Consider the following 27,751-nt stretch of genomic DNA (forward strand, 5'->3'; position numbering starts at 1 on the left):
CCCGGAGCCTGCCGCGGTCCTGTGCGAGCCGAGCCAGAGCTGCCCCGCCAGCAGAGCGTGTTCTCCCCAGGTAACCACCTCCCTCCTTCGCGGGGCCGGGCCGCGTGCGCCCGGGGTAGGGCGGCGGGCAGCTTTGTTCCTTAACCCTGGGAGGGGACGGCGAGGCGGTAGAGCTGGAGTTGGCGGGAGGCAAGCGGGCTGCATTTCTGCATCCATTTCGGGGTGGGAGAGCACCAGGCTCGCCTCGGGGGGATCTTCCTCAATTACTAGGGATTCCTTCCAAAGCCGTTTGGGAAAATTCTGTGGTTGCAGGTGTTTTTGTGGAGTGGAAGTGGATTTGATGGATTTACACAGTCATTCAGAGATGTGGTCCAAAGAGAGAAACATGCACAGCACGTTGAAGGCTGCTTGCCTTTCGGGATCAGCGTGCTTGCATTCTCCATCCAGCCCTACACTTCCTGTCTTCCTGGGCCGGGGGAGATCGGTCTTGATATTTTATTTCTCTGTTTGAAGAACGGTGCTCCTTTGCGTTTCCGCCTTGTGCCAGTGGAGGATAGGCAAGGCGCCGATCCGGAGCTTGGTTGTCAGGCTGTGGTTCCCTCAGTGACGGGGCTGCCGTGCCCCGGACGAGCCTGCGGAGTAGCGGGCCACAGGCGGTGCGGTTATCCGTGCATCACTGGCTCCCAAGAATGCTCCTTCCCCCTTAAAACTCCCATCTGCTTTCTAGGGGGGCTTGGGAGACTTCTAAACTAGGAGCCCAGGGATCATGTGTTCCCGCTCAGTGGCGGAATTCAGGTCCCACCTTGCACAGCCTGCATTCCTGAGGAATTTTTCCGTAGCGGTGGCCCTGGGTATCTTTCTTTCTTTTTTCTCCCCTGGTTATCTTTCAAACGGACTCGCCCTGCCCGTAAGAATCTGGTATACCGCATCAGAACTTTTCTGGGTTGGCTTGAAAAATAACTTTGAAAACATTATTTCTCAGGGATATATTCTAGGTAACAGTAAAAGCCTGGGGTATTTTATATCCAAATCAGTCTAAATGTGCTTCTTTTCCAGGAGCATTTGGATTGGAAGAGGTGGAGTGGGAGGGAGAGACAAGAGGAGGTTAAAATTAGAATAAATTTAACATATTTGTAAGGGAATCATACTATTTTTTTGTTGTTGTTTTTATTATTGCCTGAAATCGCAAATTGTGCACAATTCTACCCAGCCTATCCCTGGCTATGCAGAGGTTCAGGAAGACCCCTGTTCATCTTATGGAAGTAGAAGATAGGATAGCAAGGCAACCTGTGCATCCTGTTTTGTTCTGGGGCCATATTTCCCCGTGAACACAAGGAAGGAGGGGGGCGGGGGCGGGGGCGATTGCTCCCTGTACCAAGGCACAGAGAGCTGCTCACTTCTTCCTGCACATGGGAATTATGTGTGGAGGGCCATGGTAGGAGTCTCCAGAATCCACTCTTATTACTGCTTTTAACAGAGTTGTTCCTAAAAAGAGAATCAGAAAACACACAGATTGAAGCCGGAGCTCTGGAAGCATTTCTCAGCGGCTGCAGCAGAGCCATTTCAGCTCGGGAAGGGCTGAGGGGAGCTTTCCATCCTCGAGTGTCAGTCCTACCCTGCACACCGCACAGATGCCTCGCTCCATTAGAAATAGATGATTTCAGCGGTACACGATGCACATCTCACTAAATGGTGAACATGTTTGAAAAATAATGGGGATTCTTTTATCAGAAAGAAATTAGACCTGTGATAATAACAGTGTATTGCTCATTCTTCTCATTTTGATGCTATGGTTGAGATTTTGAAAATTAACCTACTGATTTTTGAGGCAAAATGAAAGCCGTGTATTCCTGCACCTAAGAATTTCTTTGTGCCAAAGAGGAGCAGTTGGTTGCCTCAGGTGTGTGTGTCGGGGGGGCGCTGCCGGGCCGCCTGCCTGCTGGAGGTTTTGAGAGAAAAAGTGCTGGCCTATAAGTTTTAACTCAGCCAGTACCTCCTGTTGTCACTCAGGAAGGGGACTGGCTCAGTCTACCGATCATCTGTCTCTCTGGTCACAGTATTGACTGTGGACAGATGTCTCTTTCAGGGTTGAACTGATTTCTATGGTATTAATTGGTTTTGACTATGATTTCCCCAGGAAAACAGCTGCTCTTAATCAAAAGGGAAGATGATGGTTTTTGGATTGTTAAATTGCTGATGTTCTTTTAGAAGTTAAATTTTTTGACATGCGTGCGTATTTAAGGATGATTTTTAAAGTATTTAATTGTTTTCACATAATTTTTAAAATTGAATTTATTGGTACATTCTAGGTAGACAGTACAGTTACATTCATTACTGGGATCTTGTACCTTTACATGCCAGGTCTTGGTTCTCATTTTTTCCCCTCATATAATGTTTTCATTTTAATCTTGTGGCACGGAAGCCTTTCATTAACCAGGTAAGAAGTCTTTAAAGTACTTGGAATAAATGTTCTTTTGTTCTCTTCCTGGCTGTCACCACTGTAAATTCAGAAAAGAAAGTCCTTGTATCTCTGGCTTTAGTGCAGCAAAGTGTTCTATAGAGCAGCGCTGTCCAGTGGAAGGAAAATGTGTGAGCCACATGCATAATTTAAAATGTCCCATGAGTCACACAAGAAAAGTAAAACAGGTGAAATTAATTTAAAAGTATATTTTCTGTAGCCCTACATAAACCCAGTAAAAGGCTGCAAGAGAGCACCAAGATAAAAGAAAAGCCAATAGCCATTTAAAGATGTAATCAATACGTGACACCGATAAGATATTTCCTCCTCCTTCCCATACTAAGTCTCATACTTACAGGGCATTTCAGGTTGGATTAGCTGTGCTTCAAACGCTCAGCAGCCCGTCTTGCCCATCACAGTTTGCGATTGTCAATCAACTGACAGAACAGTTGAAAAGCTAAAATGTTGGGAGCCACTGCCAACTAAATATTTCCCAAAATAAATGCACAAATAGTGTCAAATTGATATGAGATATGTGTCCTTCTCTTTTTGCCATTAATGAGTTGTGTAAACTTGAACCTATTATTTAGCTTTTTACCAGCCATACAAAGGAGAGAACCAAATACTGCCTGTTACTCTATGAAGAGTAGATTGGTGGAGCCAATTTGCTTGCTGACTAGTGGGCTGTTGTGGCAGAAAGAAGGAGAATGGGAGTATCTTGGGCATCACCATCCTGCCCCTTATTAGCTCCAGCTTGGTAGCTGGTGACAGAGGTCAGCAACAGAGGTTCCGCTCCATCAGGATCTTTCAGTTTTCACCTTTTCCCGAGGAAATAGCAGCAAACCCCTTGTAAAACCAATAAGCAGCTAGCAGGTCATAATTTACTGTATGGGTGGATATAGTCCACAGGTCTTTAGTAGTATCCTTTACTGGTGCACGAATTTTAAGTTTTTGTCTGTTTATTTTGATGCTAATATATAAAATTTGGGTGAGGTGTAGTGCTTTATAATAGACCCAGGAATACTCCATTGTTGAAACACAGAAATTAATGAGTTTAATGAAAAGATGTTAGGGTTGGGGATTTAGCTCAGTGGTTCTGCCGCCTGCCTCGCAAGCATAAGGACCTGAATTTGATTCCCAGTACCAAAAAACAAAACAAAAAAAACCCCCCCAAAAATCAAAAACCAAACCAAAACAAAACATGTTAGTTTCTTCATCCAGCCTCTGTGGTCAAGAAGTGCTTGGCAGTGTGGGCACTATTTCCATCCTGGGGCTGTCTCAGAACTTGGATGGGAGAATGAAAGAGAGCAGCATTTTTTGTTTTCCTCTCATTGAGTTTATTGGTACATCTTAGGCATACAGTACAGTTACATTCATCATTGGGATCTTGTACCTTTACATGACAGGTCTTGGTTCTCATTTTTTCCCCTTGTCCCTGCCTTCCCTTCATCCCCTCCTACCCTCCCCATTTACGAACACTTTATTTCCATTTTTTCATATTTTTCTTTTCCCTTATTACCTTTCCTCTACGCTTCCCACTTTCCCTACACCTTTAGCCCTTTTCTTCCTATTTCACATTGTCAATTATCTCATTAGGATCTTATGTTCTATTATAGTTTTTCACACCAGAGAGCAGCATTTCAGATGAAGAAATTTAAGGCAGTATTGTTCTAAAGCTAGTGAATGTGTGGAAAATGATTACTTTTCTGAGGAAATGAGAGAATTCAGGAACTTTCCATTAGACCTTTCCACAATAAACACAAACACACATGCCCACCATATACACACTGTGCACTCACACAAACTCACTGTTCTTCAACTTCTCTGTAAGAGTCCAGAATTTATGAGAGCTCAGAGGAGTGCTCAGAGGATTCCTCGGAGGAGGGGAAAGAGAAACTTTTATTTCTTTGTCATCCTTAGATTTTTTTTTTTAATTGCGGCACTATTATGACTTTCAAGTATAGGGATTTCTTTGCAGATGACACTAAGCAAAGAGGAAAAGTTATCAGAATCCAGGTCGCTGCACCCAAAGCCAACCCAGGCATAATTTACTTAGCTCTGTAGGACATAAAAACTCATCCTCATTAAAAATCTTATCAGTGATATTTGCTGTTTTACATAAAATTGGGTTATGTCCCAACCCTACAGCTACCAGCCCCCTCAATCACACACAGGTAAGGTCAGTTGGTGGGTTATCCCCTTGGCTGTGTGATAGTCCCCTGAGTTTTAAAGGAAGGGTTATTCGGAAAAATCTCCTATGATTTAAAGGACTGGCCAAGCATTTGTTTCCTTTTCTTTATCTCTCTGCTCTTTTGCAGCTTTTTATTGACTTCTTGGTGTTGTCCTTTTAGACTGAATGGTGGTTACAGGAGGCTGGGAAGCATGGGGGAGGGAGAGATCCTGAAGAGTTGATGGATAGATACTAAACTACAGTTAGATAAGAGCAAGATGTTCTGGGTTTGGGTATGCTGTTGTGCAGGAGGGCAGCAATAGATGACAGCAATGAACTGCAGACTTCAGAAAGCTCCAGAAAAATGCTTAGAAAGTTTCACCCTAAGAGATGGATGATCGAGGAGAGAGATGTGTTTAATTTGATTTAAACACCACGCAGGGTACCCATGTACCAGAATATCACATTACTCTGTTAATGTGTAAAAGTTTTGTGTTTTATTAGAATATTAGTTAAAATAAATGTAACTGCAAGTTAAAAAAGAATTAATGGGAGAAGACAAAATATAAAACTAACATCGCCATTTTAATAAAGTCTTTGTAAATGTTTTCAAGAGAAGTCTGGAACTACCGAGTGACAAAAATGGCTGGGTGACCTAGATTTTGAAAAGAACCCAAATTTCACAGACTATCATGATAACCAAGCTTTTTTTTTTTAATTTTCCCAGATCAGTTTTACAGATAACACTCACCGATGACACTCTGTGAATATCTTCTTGGTTCTTTTATTCTTTTAAATATTTGTTACAATTTGTTCCATATACTTTATTACAACGATTTCAAGGTGTAGAAAGAAATTAGGTTGTTGGAAAAAAATATTTAAATGTAAAAAATGAAAATGTTAATGGGAGAGAATTACGAGTGATCTCAGAGAAGAATGATCCTGAAGTGGGACAGGAACAAGGGATATTTGTTAAATTGGTTACAAAGAGATTTTAAATTTCTGTGAGGAAAACAACCAACATCAAGGGACAGATATTTGCAGCATATTTTAGATGAGGTCTGAGATCCTTTTCAAATTCTGTCATCATTAATGCCTGGAGGAGGTGCTTGTTTGGGTTCAAACCATTCCATCTTGGGGCTGAGAATGGCTCAGTCATGGGGTACTTGCCTAGTGTGTATGAGGCCCTGGATTTGAGTCCATGGAAAACAGAACAGAACTCTGAGACTCTGAGTCAACAGATCTTTGTGTTTTCGTTGGTTTGTTTGTTTATTTTTTGAGACAGGGTCTTGCTATGTTGCTCATGCCGACCTTGAGCTCACTAGTAGTCCCAGCTGGCCTTGACTCATGGTGATCCTCCTCCCTCAGCCTCTGAAGTGCTGGGACTACAGGCGTGTGCCATCACGCCCAACATCAGGTCTTAATGGTGGCTGCTAAACAGTTTGAAAGCCACTACCTTAAATGGGTGTAAGATAAATACCATCCTTGCAAACTAACAGACAATTGATCAGAGACAAGAACACTCAGGTTTCCAAGATACACAACTACTTACTTTTAACATAAAGAAAAATATGCTCATTGTTGCTCAAATTAAGTAAATGCAATTAAATCAGTAATGGGAAACGGAAGCTACACTGAAAGGATCAAAGAGGTTGAGTCTACCCTGTATTAGGCAAGGTATGAGGAAATAACACTCATACTGTAAGGGTAAGTGATGGAGAACTTGGTGGTGATTTTGTACATCAATGGGGAATCCATACAGAATTTAAGATGCATATGCCCTTTGATCCAGCAGTTCTAGTTATAGGGGCCTTTTTTCTACAGAGAGACTAAAAAATATGATGAGATATTTATGGATAAGGGTGATGATGGAGCAAGACATCCCCCAGCAGGGTCACAGGCACCCGATAGCAACATAACATGGTTCTAAATATCCTAATGTAGACAAACCTACATGAAATAGTATTGTTTTCCTCTTTGTCTGTCTTTCTGACTGGGTAGCTCTCAGTTGACATCTCATTTTGACTACCTACCATTTCATTAGTGCTGGATCACTGTGCTGGTCAATACCTGTGACCACCTATCCTGTCACTCACAGACTTGCTGTTTCATTACCAGCTGCCATTTTCCATGTGATTTGTACTCTTGGCCAGGAATTCCTTATGGCAACAGAGACAGTAATCATGCTGAGTAAGTTGCCATTTTGAATTAAAGTGAAATGTGGTGCCCATTACATTAACACATTGGAAAAATATTCCTCTTTGTCTTTCAAAAAAAATTTTTTTTGCATTCCCAAACCATGAAGTAGTGTTGATTTTTGCATTTCTATTTTTTTTTTGCCATATTTTCATTATTTCAGTGACATTTGGAAAATTTTCTTCATGACATTTCTGTCATGTCTGTCGTTTAGGACAATCCCAGATTCCATTGTAGCCATTACCTTATGGAAACGTGAGCCGTGTTGTGGTACAGGCTTCTTGCCTTACAACCCTGAGACAGCCAATGGGACCCAAACCTCTTGACTGTGGGACTTGTACTAATTAGACGCTATATTAATGAGGAACTGCGCATTTTCTTATTTTTACACTGTATACACACATCACACCCACAGTCCAATACACAAAGATGGACACAGCTCCACTCCACAAACAAAAACACCTTTCTGCTTCACCTTCCCCAGAAGGATCCAGAAAATTATCAGAGCTGAGACTAAGAAACCCTTGGAGTGTGAAGTTCTCTTCTTTCTACCTTCCTCCTGTTAAGAATATGAAACATCATCTTACTAGCTTATTACTTTCTTCTAAGATCTGAAAAGACCAGCACAACGAGAGATCTGACTCTGACCTTGGTCTCCTGTGGCTTGGCCTCTGTTAATTAGGTCATTTGTACCCTTAGTGTTAGGGCTATAGTAGAATAATACTTTAGGCATCCTAGGATATAAGTGTAATTCATGTTTTCTTCCAAATGTGTTATCTTGATCGCTTGGTGCTGTTATTCAGAGGCCAGATTTTGGTGTGTACCTCTTATATGGCATCTATAATATTCTTGATGAGCCAGAAAACATACACAGTTATCCATTATAAACTGCTTAACATCATCATTGCATTTTTCAAATGAATATGATAGAGACCTGAAATACTGCTTGGCAATATTATCGTTACTGTGAATAAACTTTCTTTCCCCACAGTTTGGACTCATTTGTGTGCCTCTTACATTTGTTATTATTCCTGTTCCTATGTGTGATAATATGTTATTGAAGACTCCACTGCAGACCACCTTTCAGGATGCATGACATTTTCTGGATAGCTTTTTTGTTTTCATCAGACTTACCTCTTGTTTCTGCTCCCGCAAAGCCATTCTGTCTTTTCCTCTTCAGGGCCTGTTAGGACTCAGTTATCATGACCTTGAATGTGGATCCTCACACTAACTAGTTGTTCAACAATTTGCTGTTGCTTTATCCACCAAGAACTTTACTTTCCTCATTTGTAAAGTAGAATAACTAATTCCTAGGTCAAAAGGTGTATGGAAGATAAACTTGCCTAGAAGCTCGATTCCTGCTATTCTATGTGGATTCCTGGGTGGTCTGGGTGGCTGCTGTCTCATCAGTATTTTCACCACTTTTCCTTCTTCATGCCTCGGATTTATGCTTCTCTCTTACAGCCTGGCAGGAAGCCTATTGTCTAAAAGTTATGCTTTGCTTTTGGATGGAATCTGGCCATCAACCACAGCCCTTTCTACTCCACATGGAGCTCAGACTTTCAAATTAATCTTAATAGATTGATTTTTTTTCCTGCATAGTTTTCTCTTTTATTTGAACCAGCATGGACTCTATTTTGTGTGTTTAAAGCCTGTTCTTTCTTTCACCAACACTCTTTCTTTGTTCTTTGCACTCATTGCCTTTTAGCAACACTGATTCTATAGCTGAATTCATACTATGTTGGATATGAAAGGATATGCCTTGCTGGGAATTTTTGTCTTTCTAGCATTGAGCTGTTTGTCATGTAAAGCTTCTCGGTGGCTTGGCGTTGACTGGAAGGCTGCTGAGAACTACTTAGGCACCAAGAACTGTGAGATATTTTCAGCAGATTCTAGATGTGCTGGCATCTGTCCCCTTACAGCATAGATGCCTAACCTTCCTAAAGACCACAGAGCAGGCACAAGTACATGCTCATGGGTGAATGGCTGGAGCTTGCTTGCTTCCTGTCACTCCATTGGCCTCTGACCTCCAGGAGTTCTTGGCTCGTCAAGGACTTGGGCCTCCTGAGTCAAGTTTCATTGAGGTGACTTCACTCTTTTGGCTGTACTTAAACAGTGTGACCGCAGGCACAGGGATATCTCATCAGGGTTGGGAGTCCCCTCCCACTCCAGAGGGTCCAGTGGCAGCATCCTACTGCTGTAGATGTGGAGACCACACCTTCGGACTTCCTCTGCTCAGTGAGGCATCTGCAGGTACTTGGGGACTGTCATGGCACTGGAGAGATGAAGCCAGAGATCAAGCTATGGTGCCCTTGCTTGTGGAAGTTGTTTAGTCTGCCCTTTCCTGCCTGTTCATTGATAGTAAACTACAGATTCACTCCTGTGCCGAACAAATTCTTTTTGCACACTTCCAATGGGCCAGGCAGTGTTTGAACCTTGCGGAGACAGTGAATCGAGTGAGTAAAAAGCTCATAAGCAGCTTGTATATAGTGGAGGTAAATACAAAATTTTAAACAGTAAGTTACGTAGTATGTCTGTCATAAAGGGATAGGTACTCTGCAGAAAATAAACCAGGAAGCCTATGGACCACTCGGCTTGAGGTTGAGATTGTAATTTGAAGTAAGGTAGTCAAAGGCATTGTCATTGGAAAGGTGTATTTGACCTGGACCCATGGAAGGCTAGGGGGAGCCCTGTTTATGTGCATGTGGGGGAATGATTCAGGTAGAGGGAACAGCCAGTTCAAAGGTCCTGAGGCACAAACATGGTGGATGTGTCCAGGACCTGGTAGAGATGACTATAGCTGAGAAGAGGACACGGAGCTGAGGAGAACTCCGGGGTTCTTTGCCTGGGAAACAAAGGATAGAGTTGCCAGGCCGAGTGAGGGGAAGTTGTAGAGGATGAGAGCAGGGTGCTGTGGCGAGCCCTACACAGGTCCCAGCATTCAGACAGAGATGTCGAAAAGGAAGAGGGTCTGTTAGCCTGCAGGTTAGGAGAGAGGCGCTGCCACAGATATGACTGGGGCTGTGGGCCTGTGGGCCTGTGGGTGATGGTTAAGGTAGTGAATGCAGATGTTACCGGGACCCAGTGCACAGAATGGAGGGCGTGAGGGGCCAGGAGGGAGGTGCGAGCCCATGCGGCTGTGGAAGGTGGTGCTGCGCCCCCTCTCGCCACTATCTGGGGCACAGAGTCCTTGGCGTGCTTCTCAGGCTCCTGCTGCCACTTCTGCCATTCTCTTGCCAGGGTCGTCACCGTGGTCCTTTTACAATGAAGGTTCCAACCTGTCCCTGGTTTGCTCTAGAACTCTCTGGTGGCCTCCTGTCCTTCTCAGAGTTAAAGCTGAATCTTTGCCCGTGCTTATCAGGCTCCCCAAGGGCTGCCGGGCCCCGCCCAGCCCTGCTTTTTTCCTTTGAGAGCTCCTCCCCATCTCCTGAGCTGGCAGACAAGTGTCTGTGTTCGAACCTGTGGTTCCCTCTGCCTGGGCGCTCCCTCTGCCTCATCAGGCTTCCACAAGGCTCAAACCAATACCTTTCTGAAGCCCTTGCTGTCACGGAGTCCTACCCTGGCCTCCCATCACCTCATATGTCCGATATATTTATTCTTCAAGTGAGAGGTATTGCATTCATGTGCCTTGGTCAGATGGGTCTATATTCCTGGAAATCTTGCATTTGGAGTGATAATGATTTTAAAATGTGATTTTCAATTCTGCAGGTAGAAGCAGGTGTTTTGTTTGTTTGTCTTTGATATATGTGCATTGTTTGGGGAAAGTCGTGTCCCTTGGTATCTGAGAGGGGCTAGCTCCAGGGTTCCCTGAGGATACCCAAATTTTCAGATTCCCAAATCCTTCATATGAAATGGAGAACTGTATTTGTACATAAACTATGTGCATCCACTCCTGTACTTTAAATGACCTCTCTATTACTTGCAATACCTAATACAGTGCAAATACTATGTGACTAGTTGTTGTTTCTGGAATAATGACATGGAAATGAAAATCTCGTTCAGAATAAACATAGTTTTTCTTCCCCCTGAAGAATTTGAATCCAAGACTGTCTGAATCCACGGGCTCTGATGTTTAGGGCCATGGCTAACTGTAATGGCCTAATCAGTTTTACACATCTCTTCACAAAATGCGCTCTCTCTGGGGTGCTTGGTTTTCCAAAGTAGGTACTATGTCTATCATGCTTAAATGTTACCTTTTTGTTATAAGGATGCGGGAGTTGTGTTTAATTTCGGAAAGTATCTATTTGACATGCTACCAAAAGCCTCTTGTCAAATGAAGAATGATAACGAGCGTAGAACAATTGTTCTTCTGTGTAAAAGAAAAATGTATGACTTGATTTAGCTCTTCAGCTCTTATTTATTTGCTGCAAGATAGCTATTGAACCATCCTATGGTAGCACTTATTCTCATGGTTATTTCTCATCTCCATATAAAACATGAGAAAAATTATACTGTATCTTACAGTTTTTGCTGCTGAATGTTAAAAATGAAATATCGGGACGCATAATATCCAGGAGTTTCCACCTACTTTTGGCCTCAGCTTTGTTGCTGCAGCAGTGTACTGATAAGTGATAGTCAATTCATTTCTCTCTGATTCGGTTCCTGTCTGTGTAATTTTTATATCAGTTGACGTTTCCATCCAATGTAGCGGTTCCTCTCACATATTTTTAACAATAACTTTGTTTTCGTTTTGTTTCTGTAAAGACTGCATTTATTTTCCCTGGTAAGACTTGCCTCTGTTGGCTCACATAAAAATATGTATTTCCGCATCAAATACTCAGTGTGTTCTGCACTGGGACGGAGGCATTGGTGTGTTGATGAATGACCCCCGCTGTCCCTGCTTCCTGGCACTGAGGCCTGAGTAACACAGAAGTGAGATAGTAGAATTAAATGCACATATATGTACTAACAGAAGCCTACATGTTTCCAAGAAACTTCTTCTAGGGCTGAAGTATACGCAAAATACTCGTATGTTTTCCCAAATCACTTCTCTAGGTAACTTCTGATATTAGTTTCTTTTGTAATATGGCTGACAAAAGAGGAATGTCTGCTTGACCAGTACCACAAACTGTGTGTGCATTATGAGTTCTAGCTTTCCTTCATGGCTTCGCCGTTATTGCTGAAAGTGTTTACACGATCGTCATATGTGTTTTTATTATGGTAAAATGTACATAGCACAAAATCTACCATTTTCAAGTATAGCGTTCAGTGGCAGTAAGCACACTCAATAGTGCAACCACCATCCCATGCGTGTCCACAGCTCTTCATCTTGGAGAACTGAAGCTCCGTGCCCTCCAAACAACCATTCCCATCACCCTCACCAACAGCCCCTGGAAACCACACTACTTTGTATGTCTTTGAACTCAGTCACTATGCTAGATATGTCACGAAAGAGAAATCAGATAGTTATTTGTTTTTTTGTCACTTACTTATATTACTTAACATAATGTTCTCAAAGTCCAGCCAGGTCATAGCGTGTATCACAATTTCTCCCCATTTAAGGCTGAATAATATTCCTTTCTGTGTATACATTGTTTATCCACAAAGGCTTCATCTTTCTTTTATTTTGTTTTTTTGGTACTGGGGATCAATCTCAGGCCCTTGCTCTTGGGAGGCAGTTGGCGGGAACCATTGAGCCAAATCCCCAGTCCATCTTTATCTTTCAGTGCACATTTGGGTGTCTTCTGCCTCTCTGCCATCTGGTACAATGCACCTGGAAACACTGGGTTACAAACAATCTGTCAGAATCCCTGCTTTCTACTCTTTGGGGTATACACACAGAAGTGGAGTTGCTGGATTATGTGGTAATTCTATTTTTAACTTTTTCCTCAGAGGCCACACCATTTTTGAGTCCTACCACAATGCAAAACAGTTTCAATTTCTCCACATCTTTGTCAACATTTGTTATTTTATTTTTTTAAGCACTTATTTTAAATGGGTATGAAGTGGTTCTTCATTGTAGTTTTGATTTGAATTTTCCTAATGAGTAATAATGTTGAACATCTTTTCATAAACACGTTGGCTATTTATATATCTTCTTTAAGGAAATGTCTAAGTTTTTTGTCCATGTTTTAGTTGGTTTCTTTGTTCCTGTGTTGTTCAGTTGAAAGAGTTCTTTTTATATTTTGAATACTAAATCATTATATATATTTCCTATTCTGTGGATTCTTGAGTAACTTTCTCAATAGTAACCTTTTTTGCACAAATGGATATTTAATTTTGATGAAGTCTAATGTATCTGTTCATATAAAATTATAATCTTAAATAGCCAAAATAATCTCAAATAAAAGCACAAAGAGAACTTTCCTAATTTCAAAACAGACAGGTAGATCAGTAGTGTAGAATTGAGGCTACAGAAATAAACCCTTGTGTTTACAGTTGATTGGTTTTTGGCAAAAATCCTGTTCTCTTCAGTGGGAAAGACTTGTCTTCCTGGTGAATAAATGAGATGGGATCACTGGATATTCACAGGTAAAAGAATGCAGCTGGATCCCAACCTCATACCATATGTAAGAGTTAATGCCAAATGGATGGATGGCCTACATAAAAATCTTAAGAGACATAGGGCAAATATTCATGACCTTGGATTTGGTGAAATTTTTAGATATGACACCAAAAGCATGAGCAACAAAATAATTCATAGTATTTTTAAAAAATATTTTCTAGTCACTTGCCAATTTTGTAAAGTTCTCTTTAGCTAACCCTGGAAATTGGCCCACTGAAATGCATGAATAAAGCCTCATGTTCCAGTCAGCTGACAATGAATGAGGCCCTTGGGCTCAGGGAGCCATCATAACTGTCCTGAATGCTTTTCTCCCATGTGCACAAAGCCCTGCTCTCCACTTGTCTTTATGTTTACTACTCATTTCCCTGCAGGGATTAACATGCTGCACTGGGTATTGACTAGGGTGACTGTGTTGTTTATCATTGACATAATTTTTCTTTTTGTTTCCTTTACTCACATGGAAAGAAAAGGAATAAAGCAGAAATTGGCTAAAATAAAGTCAAGATCTAGAGAGTTTAAAAGTGTCACTGACAGCATTTTGTTTGATACATGGCCTTCTTACTTTTCCCAAATGAAATTGTTTCAGACAAAATTCAGCAAACTTTTTGCTATGGAGTTGTTTGCCTCTTGGAGATGAGACTCCTAAAAATAACTGATTGTATTTCTTCCACTCCAAGAAGGTCCCCATTTTGTGCCATTTATTTCATTGTAGCAGTTATTATGCATCTTGTCACAAGCACCTGAGGCCCTCCTGGCTATGCCCACCACTTCTGCACCTGCCCTGACTCTGTAGGGAGGGTGTTCCCAAGACACTGTAAAACACAGTTCCTGAAAGAGGGCCTTATTTTTGTGGAGAAAGACAAGCCATGGATGGTTCTTTCATAGCCAGTCAAGCATTTCCCATTATCAAATAAATCTTTCATATTTTCGATTCCAGTAAGAAGGTACTGAAAGAAACCTTTACTTAAACCAAGAGTCTGAAAGTTTATAAAAATATTTACCTTACCTAGACAAGTATATCTTCAGGAGAATTGATGCTAAGTTGAAAGCTGTTTATTAATTTCTTTAAAAAATATACTTAGTCATGTAATATCAGAAATATTTTTACTTAACTTGTTCACCTTGTATTGATAAGTTCAAATGGGATGTCAAGCATGAACTTGAAGTGTGGAATTTCCTTAAAGTGAATAATAATAATTATAGTTCAGTGTTACCATGAGGAAAAAGCATTGTGGGCAATGAGGTGGTCAGGATGTTCCCTTTGAGCCCATAGTGATGATTCTGGCAGGACGGTGGTGCTACATTATTGGGCATTTGGAAGTGTTTACCTTAAGGACCTGAATTCTTCCATTCTTTAATGCTTCTCGAGCTACAGCCTCAGTCACACCTGGATGTCTGCCGGTTCCAGGGAACCAACAGCTAGTGTGCCTAAGTCCCTTGTACACAGTGGTATTTTGTTTACGTAGAACCTATGCACTTCCTTCTGGACGCATTATATATTTTTATTTTTTATTAGTACGTGTTTACAGCAGAAATTATTGCATTTATCATGGGGGAGTTTGTACATGCATACTTTAAATCATCATTAGACTACTTATAATACCCGATGCAGGGTAAATGTTATACAAATAGTTGTTCAGTGCAGTGGTGGCAAACCTATTATGGCACATGTGCTACAGCAGGCTGTTTGGATTATTGAAAGCCTAAAAGGCTCACCATCACTGGTTTAGGGAATAGTAAGGAGAAAGTTGTTCATGTTCAGTGAGTAATAACACATTTTTTCCCTCATAGTTTTAATCCATGTTTGACTTATGCTGTGATTGTAGAATCCATGTATACAGAGGGCAGCTATGTTTGTTTAATAGGATTATTTCTAGGTCTAATACAAATAAAGCTGTGGGTTTGTTTCATCTATTTCATTCACATGAACCTAAGTTTCTTCCAAAGGATACTCGAATGGAGACCTTTTGTGACCTAGGATATCAAAATTCATTTCCCTCAGAATCTAGGCCTTCATTTGATTTTCAGTATTGAAAAGCTTTGGCTTTGAGCTCTTCATGGACACACATTTTCATGTCATGTGCCACTTTGCTGGGGGGTAATGTACTCCTTTTCCTTAACCCTTCCCTTTGTCGGCCTGTTCACATGTAAGGTTTACAGAAGTGGGGGAGAGTGCAGGGACTGTTGGTCAGTTCAATTAAGTTCAAGACAAAGAAAGCAAAAGGGCTTGTTTCAGTTCACCCAGACAGACTCACTGTTCAGGGTGAACAGACCCAGGCATCCTCAGGAGAATCTCCTCTCCAGCCAGTGTCATGCACCATAAATCAAATGGGAAACTAAAGGCTGGAAGCCATTTGGGGGATCCAAGGACAGGACAGAGAAGGGTCAAAGTGAACAGAACCAGAGAGATCTCAGGTGAGCAGACAGAAGAGCTGCTGCACATTTCAGTGAGCTCTCCCTTTGGAATTCAGCGTGTTACCATTCCTCCTGCGATAAGAGAGCACTTCCGTGAAAGGTTAGCGAAAATATAAGGGAGAAGATCCTAGAGGAACAAAGAATAGGTATAGTCAATCATCATATAACAGAGGCTCCAGATAGAAAGAAAATAGAGATTGGGATGTTGTAATTTTTAAAAAGTTGAAAATTTTCCCAAGCTGCAGCAAGAATCAGATTGTTACCTCTTCTCCTCATCTCAAGATAAAGTTTTTAAAAATTAAAAGGCAATTTTACATATATCCTGGTTTAACATTGTAACTCCAAAGTTAGAAAACACTGACCCTTTCAAAGCTAAGGAAAATAAAACACTAGTTTTCTATAAAGAAAAGAGAATGCACACAAATAGCCTTGGAGGTTAAGATTAAAAATAGAATAATTGTTAAAATCTGAAAAAAACTTAGAGCTTGGTTTGACTTCATTCTGCATTCTATCAACTGAGAGGACATGAGCGCAAAAATTTTAAGGCCATCTATATTAGACCAGTTTGTCTTACTATAATGAAATACCCAAGGCAGCTACTTTATAAAGAAAAGAGGTTTATTTTTGCTCATGCTTCTTGAGGTGCACGACCAAGGGCTGCATCTGGTGTTGACTTTCTTGCCTGGCAGAGTCCTGAGGTGGCATAAGGAAGAACATGCAAGAGACAGGGATTTTCTGCATGCACACACACGCACACGTGTGTGTGCTCTGGTCTCTCCATACAAAGCTACTAGGATCCAATTATGGTGTCTCTACCTTAGTGACTTTAGTTCTCACCAATTTCCAAACACTATAATCAAATTAAGTTGCTGCTTGTTAAATTTCTCACAGGATTCAATCCCGACACATGGAACCTCAGGGAACACTGAAATCACATCCAAACTATAGGTCTGTCTAAAATAAGTCTTTAGTAATGTTTACACTGAAACATACAGTAGGTTCAAGGACATGGACAAATTGAGGTTAAAAAATTGGTAGTTGAGAGTTATTTAGGGGAAAAAATTCCAGAATGAAAGATAAAACCCAAATATTGTTGACAGAAAGGAATTATTCAGTTAACAAAGTTTAGGGCTGGGATGCCTGCCTGGCAAGCATAAGGTCCTGAGTTTGATACCTAGAACCAGGAAAAAAAAAAATCAAGCCCATGGCTAGCAAAGTTTAATGGAAGAAAAGTTTGCCTCTCAAGAGTCTAAGCTGCTGTCTATTTTTGTAGTGAAAACATTTTTCAAAATTCAAAATCCCGTGAGTGCTTTTCCTTGGTAGGGTTTTGAGGCAACCAGCAAAGCACAGAATACTGATTTTTAAGCTTTAGAAGAAATTGCAAATGTTATATCTTGAAAACACAAATTGGGTATATATTTGGAAATATAGTGTAACTGACAAAAATCAGGCAGCGGGCTGTTGTGGTTTGAGCGTGTCCCCAATTTCCATGTGTCGGAAACACAACTGCCACAGTCGTGTGTCAATGGGAGTGGAGGTCGGGATGTTGGGAGGTGCTTGGGGTGTGATGAGGTCACGTGGAGCCCCACGAGGGCAGTGGTAGCTTTATAGGCAGCAGAGACCTGAGCTGCTGTGCTCACCCTGCCCTGCTCTGTGGAGCCCTGTACGACCCCAGGGCCCTGCAGGTAGGTGCTCACCCGAGGCAGCCTGTGGCCGTGGGCCTCCAGAAACTGAGCTGACGAAAATGTATTTTTCATCGATTTCCCATTTCGTGGAATTCCATTACAGCAACAGAAAATGGGTGAAGACATGAAGGGATGTAGTTGTGTTAGTCCTGTGACTAGATATGGTCCCAAATCAATCAGTCACGACATTAAGATCTGTCATTCAAGTCATGAGTGCATGATTTAAATTTATAAGGGCGAAGAGCAAAACAACTGATTTTTCATTCTTTTAAACAATGGTTATTTGAAAATGGTTATTTGTGAGAAGAGAAACTAGGGCAGCTGAAGAAAAGGGTGTGGGTAAGGATAAAAGGACATTTTATATTCTGCTCGCACTTTTCTTAACCAAGTGCATGCATTATGTCATCTTGTATGTGTCCTAAAGTTTGCTTTTATAAGTGCGCATTCAAATTAATCAGTCAAGGCTTTCTTCTACTCTCTATAAGACTTGATGGTTCTGGTAGGACTGGCCATGTTTAGCTGCTGAGTTTCCTCCCCGCTTCCTCTTCCTCCTCCTCCCTTCCTCCTCCTAACCCTTTCCCTCTTCCTCACCCCCTCCTCTTCTCCCTCGTCCTCCCCGCTTCATCCTCCTCTTGCCCCTCCCCCTTCTCTCCCTTCTCCCCCTCTCCCCTCCTGCTCCTCCTTCCCCCTTCTTCTCTTTGAAAACAGACCTGCCATGCATAACCGGGATCCCCAGGACTGCTCCATCCTAGCTGCGCTCCCTGTTGATCTTCACACAGGACCTTTCCCTCTTCCTCCCATCCGCACATTACCTCATAGCAATTGTCCTTTCCCCTTTCTTTACTCTCTAAATCGCTTTGAAGATGAATGTGTGAATCTTTTCTGGTTTCCAGACAGCGCTTCAATTTCCATCACTCTCAGCCCTTTGAATGTGTTTTCTTTTTCCCGCTCATCCCACACTGTGTCACTTAAAACTTTGCTAGGCTTTATCTAACTCCTGCTTTCCAGATCAAAGCTTTGTTTTCCATTTCTTGCACAATTAATTTCTCAACCTTAGTACTGTCCTTCCTGGAGTAGTCTGCAAACAAATCCTGTTAGAGTTCTCAGTTTTTAAAAAATTAATTTTATTGGTACATTTTAGATATAGAATATAATGACATTCCTCTTTGGGATCCTGTATGATGTATCTTGCTTCTTATTTTTTCCCCATTCTTCTGCCCTCCCTTCAACCCCTCCACCTCTCCCTATTTACAAAGACCTTGTTTCCATTTTTTCCTTTTCTCATATTAATTCCTTTCCCTTCATTCCTTTCCCCACCCCCACCCCCAGTTCTGCCTCTCCTTTGGACCTTTTCTTCCTATTTCACATTATCTATTATACGTTTTGATCCTTATTTACACTTTCTGTTTCTCACACCACAGAAACTATTCGGTATTTACACATGTGTGTCCTATATATTTCACTTAAGAGTACGGCCTCAATGTGCATCCATTTATCTATAAATGCCTCTAATTTCTCATTTTTTATGGCTAAGTAGTACTCCATTTTATCTTTTAAAACCCACATTTTCTTTATTCAGTCTCCATTTAATGGGAAGTTGGGGCAATGGGGCTTTCTCAGTTTAAAAAAATTATTTCAATTTATTCGTACATGTTTGTGGTACATAGTGTTTACGTTTCTTGTGTGGAGTTGGTACATGTACGCAGCACACCTTAATTCCTTTTTTCATTCCATTCCCTTCCCTGCCACCCCCTCTACCAATCTCTTGATCCCTTTCCTTTTTTTTTTGCACGTTTACAATACATATTTCTTACATTCTTTGTGTTTTTTTAAATTTTGGGTTTCCATTTTTATGGTAATTTTAAAGGAGTAAACTCAGAATAATCCGAATGATCATCTTGTGTAACAGCACAGGGTTGCCATCTGAGTGTCACCACATCAAAGATGTTCAGCATTTCTCCACCCGGTGGCAGCTGTCACGTTCAGTCGGGTTACTGTAGGCTGTGCTCTTCGTGCTCTTTTTGCGCCTTTCATGAATATATTCATTCAGCGCATTGTTTCTCATGGTATGAAAACGATGGCGCTCATTTATCTTTCCCATTGTGGGTATTTAGGATGTTCCCATTTTTCGGAACATTTGCATTGTCATAGAGGAAGCTGTCTGCGCTGTCAGTCATTCTCCACGTCCCTTCCGAGTCCCACCTGCTACATTCTTGGGCAGCCCCAAAGGGCTTTCTGTATCTCCATCTGTCAGCTTTCTGTTACAATAGCAAATGCTTAAGACAGTTCACTCAGGAAAGGTTTACATTGGCCCACAGTTACGGAGGGGTCCCTCTGACTGGTGGCCCCTCTGTTTGGGGTTACGGAGGGCCATCACCTTGGGAGTACACGGTGCAGCAGAACTGATTCCTTCAGGGCCAGGCAGTGACAGAGCAAACCCAGGAGGCCAGCTCCCACCATCCCTCGGAGGCTGCTTCACAGTGACCTGAACACTTCCCCTGGGCCCCACTAGTGCCCCACAGAATCCCACTGGTGCCAGGTGCCAGGAAACTAGCTTCACCGTGTGGACCTTCAGGGGACTCAAGATGAGAACCAAGGCAGCTTCCTATATATTTGCAGTTCTACATGTTTCATATAAATGGAATTATGTACAATGTGTGTGGTCTTACGATCTTGATTTCTTCCACTTCATGTGATGTTTTCAGAGTTCATCAATGCTGTGCCATGGGTCAGTTCTTCATTTCTTTTTTTATTGATGAGCGATATTTCATTATGAGGCTCTTCCACCCTGGATTTATCCAATAGCTGATGGACGTTTGTGTGGTTCCCACTTGTTGGCCATTATGAATAAGAGTGCTGTGAAGATTCATGTAGTCTTTGTGGGTGTATGCTTTCATTTCTCATGCATATCTATACACAGGAGAGAAATGGGTCATATGATGATGCTGTATTTCCCTTTTAATAAGGAACTTAGAGTGTTTTCCAAAGAAGTATAAAGTCCAGTTTACATTCTTGACCAACAGTGTACATTTTCGCCATATCCTTGCTGACATTTGTTATTTTCTGTTTCTTCTTTTTGTTTTGTTTTGTTTTTGCAGTACCAGGGATTGAACTTGGGACCTTGTGCTTGTGAGGCAGGCGATGGCACCACTGAGCTAAATCCCAGCCCTGTTTCTTCTTATTATTACTCTTAGCAGCCCAATGAGTTTGAAACAGTGTTTTGCATTTCTTAGTGACTGAGAGTCTTGAGTATGTTTTCATGTACCACTTTTGTATTGTCTTTTGGGGAATGTCTATTTATCCCTAAGTGCTCTTTTCTACACTGTTTATGGAATTGTTTTCTTAATTTCATTTTCAGATTGTTTATTGCAGGAGTATTTTAAAGATATGAGTGTGACAACTTGCTGAATTGGTTTATTGGTTCTAATAATGTGGTAGTGGATTCCTTCACACGTTCATGACGTGCAGATTGAGATGGTTTTCTTTTTTACTTTCCAGTGTGCATGGATTTATCATTTTCTTGCTCAATTTCTCTTGCTAATGTTGACTAGAAGCTGCAAGAGTAAAAATGGTTATCTTTCTCCTGATTTTAAAGAGAACACATTCAGTTTTTCACCATGAAGTGTTAGGCAAGCTGCAGGTTTTTCATGGCCATCCATTGTAATGTGCTTGATGTTGTGGCTTCAATTTAAATTATTCCCCCAAAGTCTCATGTGTTCAAAGGTGGGGCTTGGGCAGTTGGTTGAGGGTGCCATACTCTCTGATGGATTGATCCTCGCTGAATACGCTGGTAGAAGGTGTAGCCCAGTTGGAGGAGGTGGTTCCGTGGGGGTATGCCCCTGGAGGGTATATATATATCTCTTAGTCTGGCTCTTTTCTGCTCTCTCTGCTTCTTGGCTACTTTCGTCATGGAGCTTTTCTCTGAAATGCCCTTCTGCTATATCATTTATACCTTGGAGCCATCCAACCATAGACTGAACCCTCAGAAACTGTGAACCCAATTAACTTCTCTTCCTGTAACTTATGGGTATGTCAGGTATTTTGTCCCAGTGATGGGAAAGTGACAGATACACTGAAGAAGTTCTCTTCTATTATTGGGTGTATGTGTTTATCACAATTGGACATTGGAGTTTTATAACTTTTTTCATGTTTTTGCAAATGCTGGGGTTTTTATTTTATTGATATGGTATATCACATTATTTAATTTTTAAATGTGAAAGCAACTTTTCATTCCTGATATAAATCCAACTTTGTTATGTTGTATAATCCTTTTTATATATTCATAGGTTCAGCTCTTTTAGTATTTATTATGAGGGCTTTTGCATCTATATTCCTAAGAGACATTTGTCTGTAGTTTTCTCATGATACCTTTGCATGGCTTTAGTATCAGAATAAACCATATCTATAGAATGATAAATGTTCTTTTCTCTGCATTTCTTTGGCAAATTTCTGAATAACTGGTATCTTTTTAAAACTGGAGCTTGAGTAACTCGCCACATTCTCTTAGTATAAATCTCAGTAGTACGAATCAGACATTTAGTCTTCTCCATTCATTCCTCATACTCTACCCCTGGGAGATTTTTGTATATTATAGTGCTGTTTGTGTAAGGTTGATATCCAACCTAGATCTCTCTGTTGAGTTTCTAAACAAAACCCCAATCATTTACCAGATTTCTTGCTCTCCTTATTTTACAAACCTGACCCCATTTCAGCTAATTTTCTCCAAACCTCCTTTTCCTCTGCCTTTTATCTTGATGGTACCACTATTCACCTACTCTCTCAGACTGACCCTGGAGGCCAGTTACAACAGCTTCCTGCTGTGCCATGAATATCAACTCTATTTTCTGCCTATTTCCCTTTCTACCAGTTTATTTCTTCTGGCTGATAGGCTTTTCCACCCTTTCCATGTGGCAGATCCCAGCCCTCAGTGAGATGTTTCCTGGGTTCCAAGCACAATCAGATGCCCACTGGGTTCTTTTCCTGCTTTTGCTTATACTTTATCATAGCTTCTACCTTGTGAGATGTAATGTATCCATCCTGTGCTTTTCTGCCTTCTACTGCTAAGATACTTGACTGGGTAAGCACTGAGTTGCATGGTAGGTAGAAAGTATTTTGTAAATCCTGGTGAAATAAATGAAAGCTCCTCAGGTGGGAGAATATTCTTCACAGTTTGGGTAAGAACTGGATTGGGGACCAGTACGGAGTTGCTGCCCCCTCCTTAGCTCACAAGTGCACATTGAACCTGACACATCCTCCCCTGCCTGACTCCTATTCTTTCAGTTCCCTGCTCCTTAGGGAAATCCTTCCTGACATTTTAGATTAGACTGGGTTCCTTCAGACCTTTGTCTTTCAGCACTTGCTGTGATATAATTCATTAACTATTTCTGAAGTAATCTTTTTTATTTCTGTCTGTTTCACTTGACTCGAGGTTCCGGAGGAGAAATCTGGTCTTATGTCTCTGCACAGTGGCTTCCTGGCCCCTTGCCCAGAGACTGGCCTTTAGCCAAAGCTCAGTAGATATTTATGTCTCTGGACAAATGAGAAACAGGAACCATGATTTTTTTTTTTTATGTTTGGTATTTGCTTTCTATGTTTTGGTTGCCAGCTTAACAATGGAAGCACCACAACACATATGACCACGTACTGAACAAACCCATAAAGAACATACGCTACGGACCAAGAGCTCTTTTGGCAACGACAGTAGGATGCAGAGTTTGTTAAGATGTATTCTCTTCTAACCAGATTCTTACATTTGAGTCTGTAGCTAAATAACTATAATAGCAGGCAAGACTGAAGGAGGAAACTGCCTTCCTCGCAAAGAGGGAGTTTGAGAATACAGAGAGAAACTTCAGATCAGATTCCATTTGCATGTGATTTAAAAAAAAATTAAATTGTGAGACAGTTTGTCACAGTGGTGCACTCCTAGGTTGATCTTTATTATCCCAGTGCATTGAATAGACTTGATCAACTCCTACGCAGGCTTTCCTGTAGTCTTTTGTTGTTAATGAACTTCTTGATATTTTTTTATTTCTTCTCTTAGCATTCATGCTTCTTTAGTTTCTTGGTAGGTCTGGGATTCCCAAGTGCGCATAAGAACAACTGAATGTTCATTGAGCTGTCGTGTGGGAACACATGCATAACAAAATCAGGGGATGGACACGTGGGCGATTGCAGTCTTGTACTTAAGCTGGTGTTCCATCTTCCAGGAGGAATATTCATTGTACGAACCCACCTCCTTCCATTATTAATTAGGTGCAATAATTTTTACTGGACTCTGAAAATGATTTTTTTTTCCTCAGCAGTGCTTATGATCATAGCACAGCTTCTAAGAATAGGAAATTGAAAAGTTAGGACTATGTTGGCCTGCAGAAGAGAATGCATTCTATGTTTCATCTTAACGAATTACTTGTCTAGTTAAAGAAGGTGAATGTTGACTAATTCTCTGCTTTTGAATATAATGTGCTCTTCTTTAACAAAAAATGGGTAAGATGAAAGATATTTGCTAGTTTATAAATGAGTAAAGCACATTTATAAATCATAGACGAAAAGTGATGTTTGTAATAAAACAAACCCCATTCAGTTTTAAAGGCCACTAATAAGTAGTTTATAGAGCTATCCTGGCAGTCTGGGGTCCTTATAATTCTTAAAAATAAAGCACGAGCCATCATTTAATCATTTGCTATCCAGGTCCATCTGCACTGTGGCAGGAGTAACGAGTGTGGCATTGTGACCAGTCCTTTCTGCAGGTGAGCTGAAGCATAGCCTCTGAGGCTGTGGCTGCTTTTGCTGTGTATCCTAGCCTTTTGCCTCACCGGCTGAGTGACACCAGGGATATTACATTCCCTGTCCCTTCTTTTTCCAGTTTCATCACTGTGTAACGGAGATAATGACACCAACTGCTTATAAGGTGGTGAGGGTTTCATGTGTTAATATAAACATTCAAATATGAAGAGCTTTCACCTTCTTTGTTCCCCCTCCCGGTATATGAGAAGAAAAACGTCATACATGCTTTTCACTAGAAATATGCGGTACTTTTGTAAAGCAATGAAGATATTCTGAGATTATTTGTGTGTGTGCATGGGGTGGGGGTAGGAGAGAGGAAAAAGAAAGAAGGGAGAAGAGAGAAAAGGGAGAGAGAAGAGGGAGAGAGATGTTGTCTGCCTGGGACGTGGTGATTTCCTGTCTGGATTCTGTGTGTCTTGATCCGACTGCATCCTTTCTCTAGGCGCAGGCTCTATGTGTGAGCCAACTTGCTCAGGATCAAAGTCAACACAGACAAGCAGATCGACTCCAGTTAGCCACTGGGTACATTGGCTACTCCATAGAAAACTGAGAATTGACCGAACTTCTTGGCTTTAGAATTAATACAAATTTGTAATTGAAATCTGAATTGCTCTTATGTTGGAAGAGTGAAAGCAAATATAATCCCCTCGCTTTTAAAATGAGCTATTGAAGTCAAGTGAATTTTTTGAATTATTGCTATTATTATTATTATTATGATGATGATGTTGGTCATTTGAGACAGGGTCTCACTATGTAGTTGAGACTGACCTAGAACTCACTGTATAGCCCAGGCTGGTCTCGAACTCACAGCAATCCTCCTGCCTGGGCCTCCCAAGTGCTGGGATTACAGGAGTGCGCCACCACGCCCGGCTGAGTTTTTTATTATTATTAATTCTCTCAACATCTGCTTTCTTTTTTAGGCATCTCCCCACAGATAATCGGAGCCCTCAACATGCCCGAGCAGAGCAACGACTACCGGGTGGCCGTGTTTGGGGCAGGGGGCGTGGGCAAGAGCTCTCTGGTCCTGAGGTTTGTGAAGGGCACGTTTCGGGAGAGCTATATCCCCACGGTGGAGGACACCTACCGACAGGTGATCAGCTGCGACAAAAGCATCTGCACCCTGCAGATCACCGATACCACTGGCAGCCACCAGTTCCCCGCCATGCAGCGGCTGTCCATCTCCAAGGGTCACGCCTTCATCCTGGTCTACTCCATCACCAGCCGGCAGTCGCTGGAGGAGCTCAAGCCCATCTACGAGCAGATCTGCGAGATCAAGGGGGACGTGGACAGCATCCCCATCATGCTGGTGGGCAACAAGTGTGACGAGAGCCCCAGCCGCGAGGTGCAGAGCAGCGAGGCCGAGGCCCTGGCGCGCACGTGGAAGTGCGCCTTCATGGAGACCTCAGCCAAGCTCAACCACAATGTGAAGGAGCTGTTTCAGGAGCTGCTCAACCTGGAGAAGCGCAGGACTGTGAGCCTCCAGATCGACGGCAAGAAGAGCAAGCAACAGAAGAGGAAAGAGAAGCTAAAGGGCAAGTGTGTGGTCATGTGAAGGCCAGCCCACCGGTGCCCGCGGAGGAGCCGCGCGCCCGGGCGCGCCCCTCCCAGCGCACCTTCCCTGTCCGGGCAGCATGTCTCATGCCCACGTGTGACACTGCACCTGCCCGAGTGCGCCCTCATGTCCTTACCAGGGCGGTCCACACCGCTGCACCATTGGCCACCCCTCTCTGGAGTCACACACCTGCCAGGCATTAAAAAATCCAACAGCTCAGGATCCCAGGCCAACTGTGGGAGTTGCCAGCCACTGGCTTGTGGGTGGCTTTGGCTGTTAGGAGGTGGGAGGGCTAGACCCAGGAGAAGGATGGGGGGCTGTGTCACCTACATGTGTGTTGAAGTGTGTTAGCCCAGAACCATGGGCTCCACACCAGGCATCTCCCCCTGCTCAGAAGTCAGTAGCATCTTTGGGGGATGGGTCAGAGGACCAGCTGGTCCCAAGTGGACACAGTGGTTCCATTTCACAAGTTTTTAAAGGGACCCCCAAAGGATATGTGTTCCCCATGCATTCCCCTTTTCCCGCCCCAAGGGGATGATTCGCCTCCTGTAGATCTAGTTAGCACGCATATTGTTAGCTGAGTAGAGCACTTATTTTCACATGCAGTGATGAGCTCACTAACCGTGTGCTCTTGTGTGAGAAAGTTCTTTCATTTTTGAGTAAGGGTATCGTGACAATAAAACATCGCAATAATGTTCCTGTGTGTTGTACTGAGGGTTTTAGAAATGTGAAGTTTCTTTCCTTTGGTCTGAGGGCTATGTCTTCTTTCAGTCCTCAGATTTTAAATAAAAGCAAATAAAGTAGCTATTTTTAAACTTTTTTGTCCCTCTAAGACAGATTTCTTCTCTCATAAATGACTTGATCTGTATCCAGCTGGATAGGATCCAACAGAGGCCATCCAACAGCCAGAAGCACATCCATTTTTCTAAATGACACGAACATGTATGTGCCACAATTTGCACCTTAATGAAATACTTTGAAACAACATGTTCACTCTGTTTTCGATGATCTCTCTATATTGGAAATGTACTCCTGGAAATGCATTTACTTATTAGTTCTCTTGCATGTTCCATTATACTTGTCCTCTTAAGAGCTGTTCAATGCAGTATTCACCCTTGACACAATTATCTTCCATTGATTATATGTATATCCTTAACTCTTCCAGCCAAATTATAGTCCCTCCTGGCTCCTGTGTGCATCTCATGGCAGACTATGGTGGCTGCAAAGAGGTCTGGTATTCTGTTCTAGGCAGAGCCCACTCCACTTAACCACTCTGCCATCGTGAAGTCTGGTTGGGCTCTGTTTCTTGAAAATTCCCACTGGCAGAGCCTGAGTCTTCTGTTTCAGTTGGCAGAACACAGCCACCCAGCCTGCTGGATTGTCTCTTGGCCATCCTTCCTATTGCCCACCCAGCGGGAGGAGGAAGCTGCGGTACCATGTGGGCCTGCAAACAGGGCCACTTTTCTGTTTGGCAGAATGCCAACTCTGGGCCGCGCTCCCAAGTTGGGGAAGTTGCGTGTACCACCTTCTGCACCTGCTGTTTTTGCTGTTCTTTCTGCACCGGGCTTCCTGCAGCAGCCACATGGCCACCTTGGTCCTGTAAGGCACACTGTGCTCTCAGTAGATCCTGGTTCCCTTTGGCCCTTTCTAGGGCAGCTCTCTTGTTTGGTCTCCTCCTCTTAGCACACCTTAACTTACTGTGGTGATAATGTTTACCATGTGGGAGGTGATTTTTTTTTCCCCTCTGCTGCTCAACTTTAATGACTTTATTTGCTTCATATAACACAAAAAATGTATATCTTAACCTTGTTAAATATATAGCTGAGTGGTATTAAATGCATTCATAAAAGCATACTACTCATCTCCAGAATGTTTTCAACCTGCAAAATTGAAACTCTGCATTCATTAAACAGTAACTCCCTGTTTCCCCTTCCTTTGCATTCTTGGCAAGCATCTTTTATTTTCTTTTTTTCCATTAAGTTTATTG

At 42.1% G+C, this 27,751-nt stretch overlaps 1 protein-coding gene across 1 annotated transcript; it reads left to right on the forward strand.

Annotated features, from left to right (window-relative positions):
• Positions 1–6: 6 nt before the first annotated feature.
• Positions 7–27,751, forward strand: Diras2 (DIRAS family GTPase 2). Its single transcript, XM_010607600.2, has 2 exons — positions 7–70; positions 25,133–27,751. Exon 2 carries the CDS (start codon positions 25,165–25,167, stop codon positions 25,762–25,764), a length of 600 nt encoding a protein of 199 aa, XP_010605902.1. The 5' UTR covers positions 7–70; positions 25,133–25,164; the 3' UTR covers positions 25,765–27,751.

This window comes from Fukomys damarensis, unplaced genomic scaffold (genome assembly GCF_012274545.1).
Source record: "Fukomys damarensis isolate Sample0158 unplaced genomic scaffold, DMR_v1.0_HiC HiC_scaffold_27, whole genome shotgun sequence".
Lineage (NCBI taxonomy): Eukaryota > Metazoa > Chordata > Mammalia > Rodentia > Bathyergidae > Fukomys > Fukomys damarensis.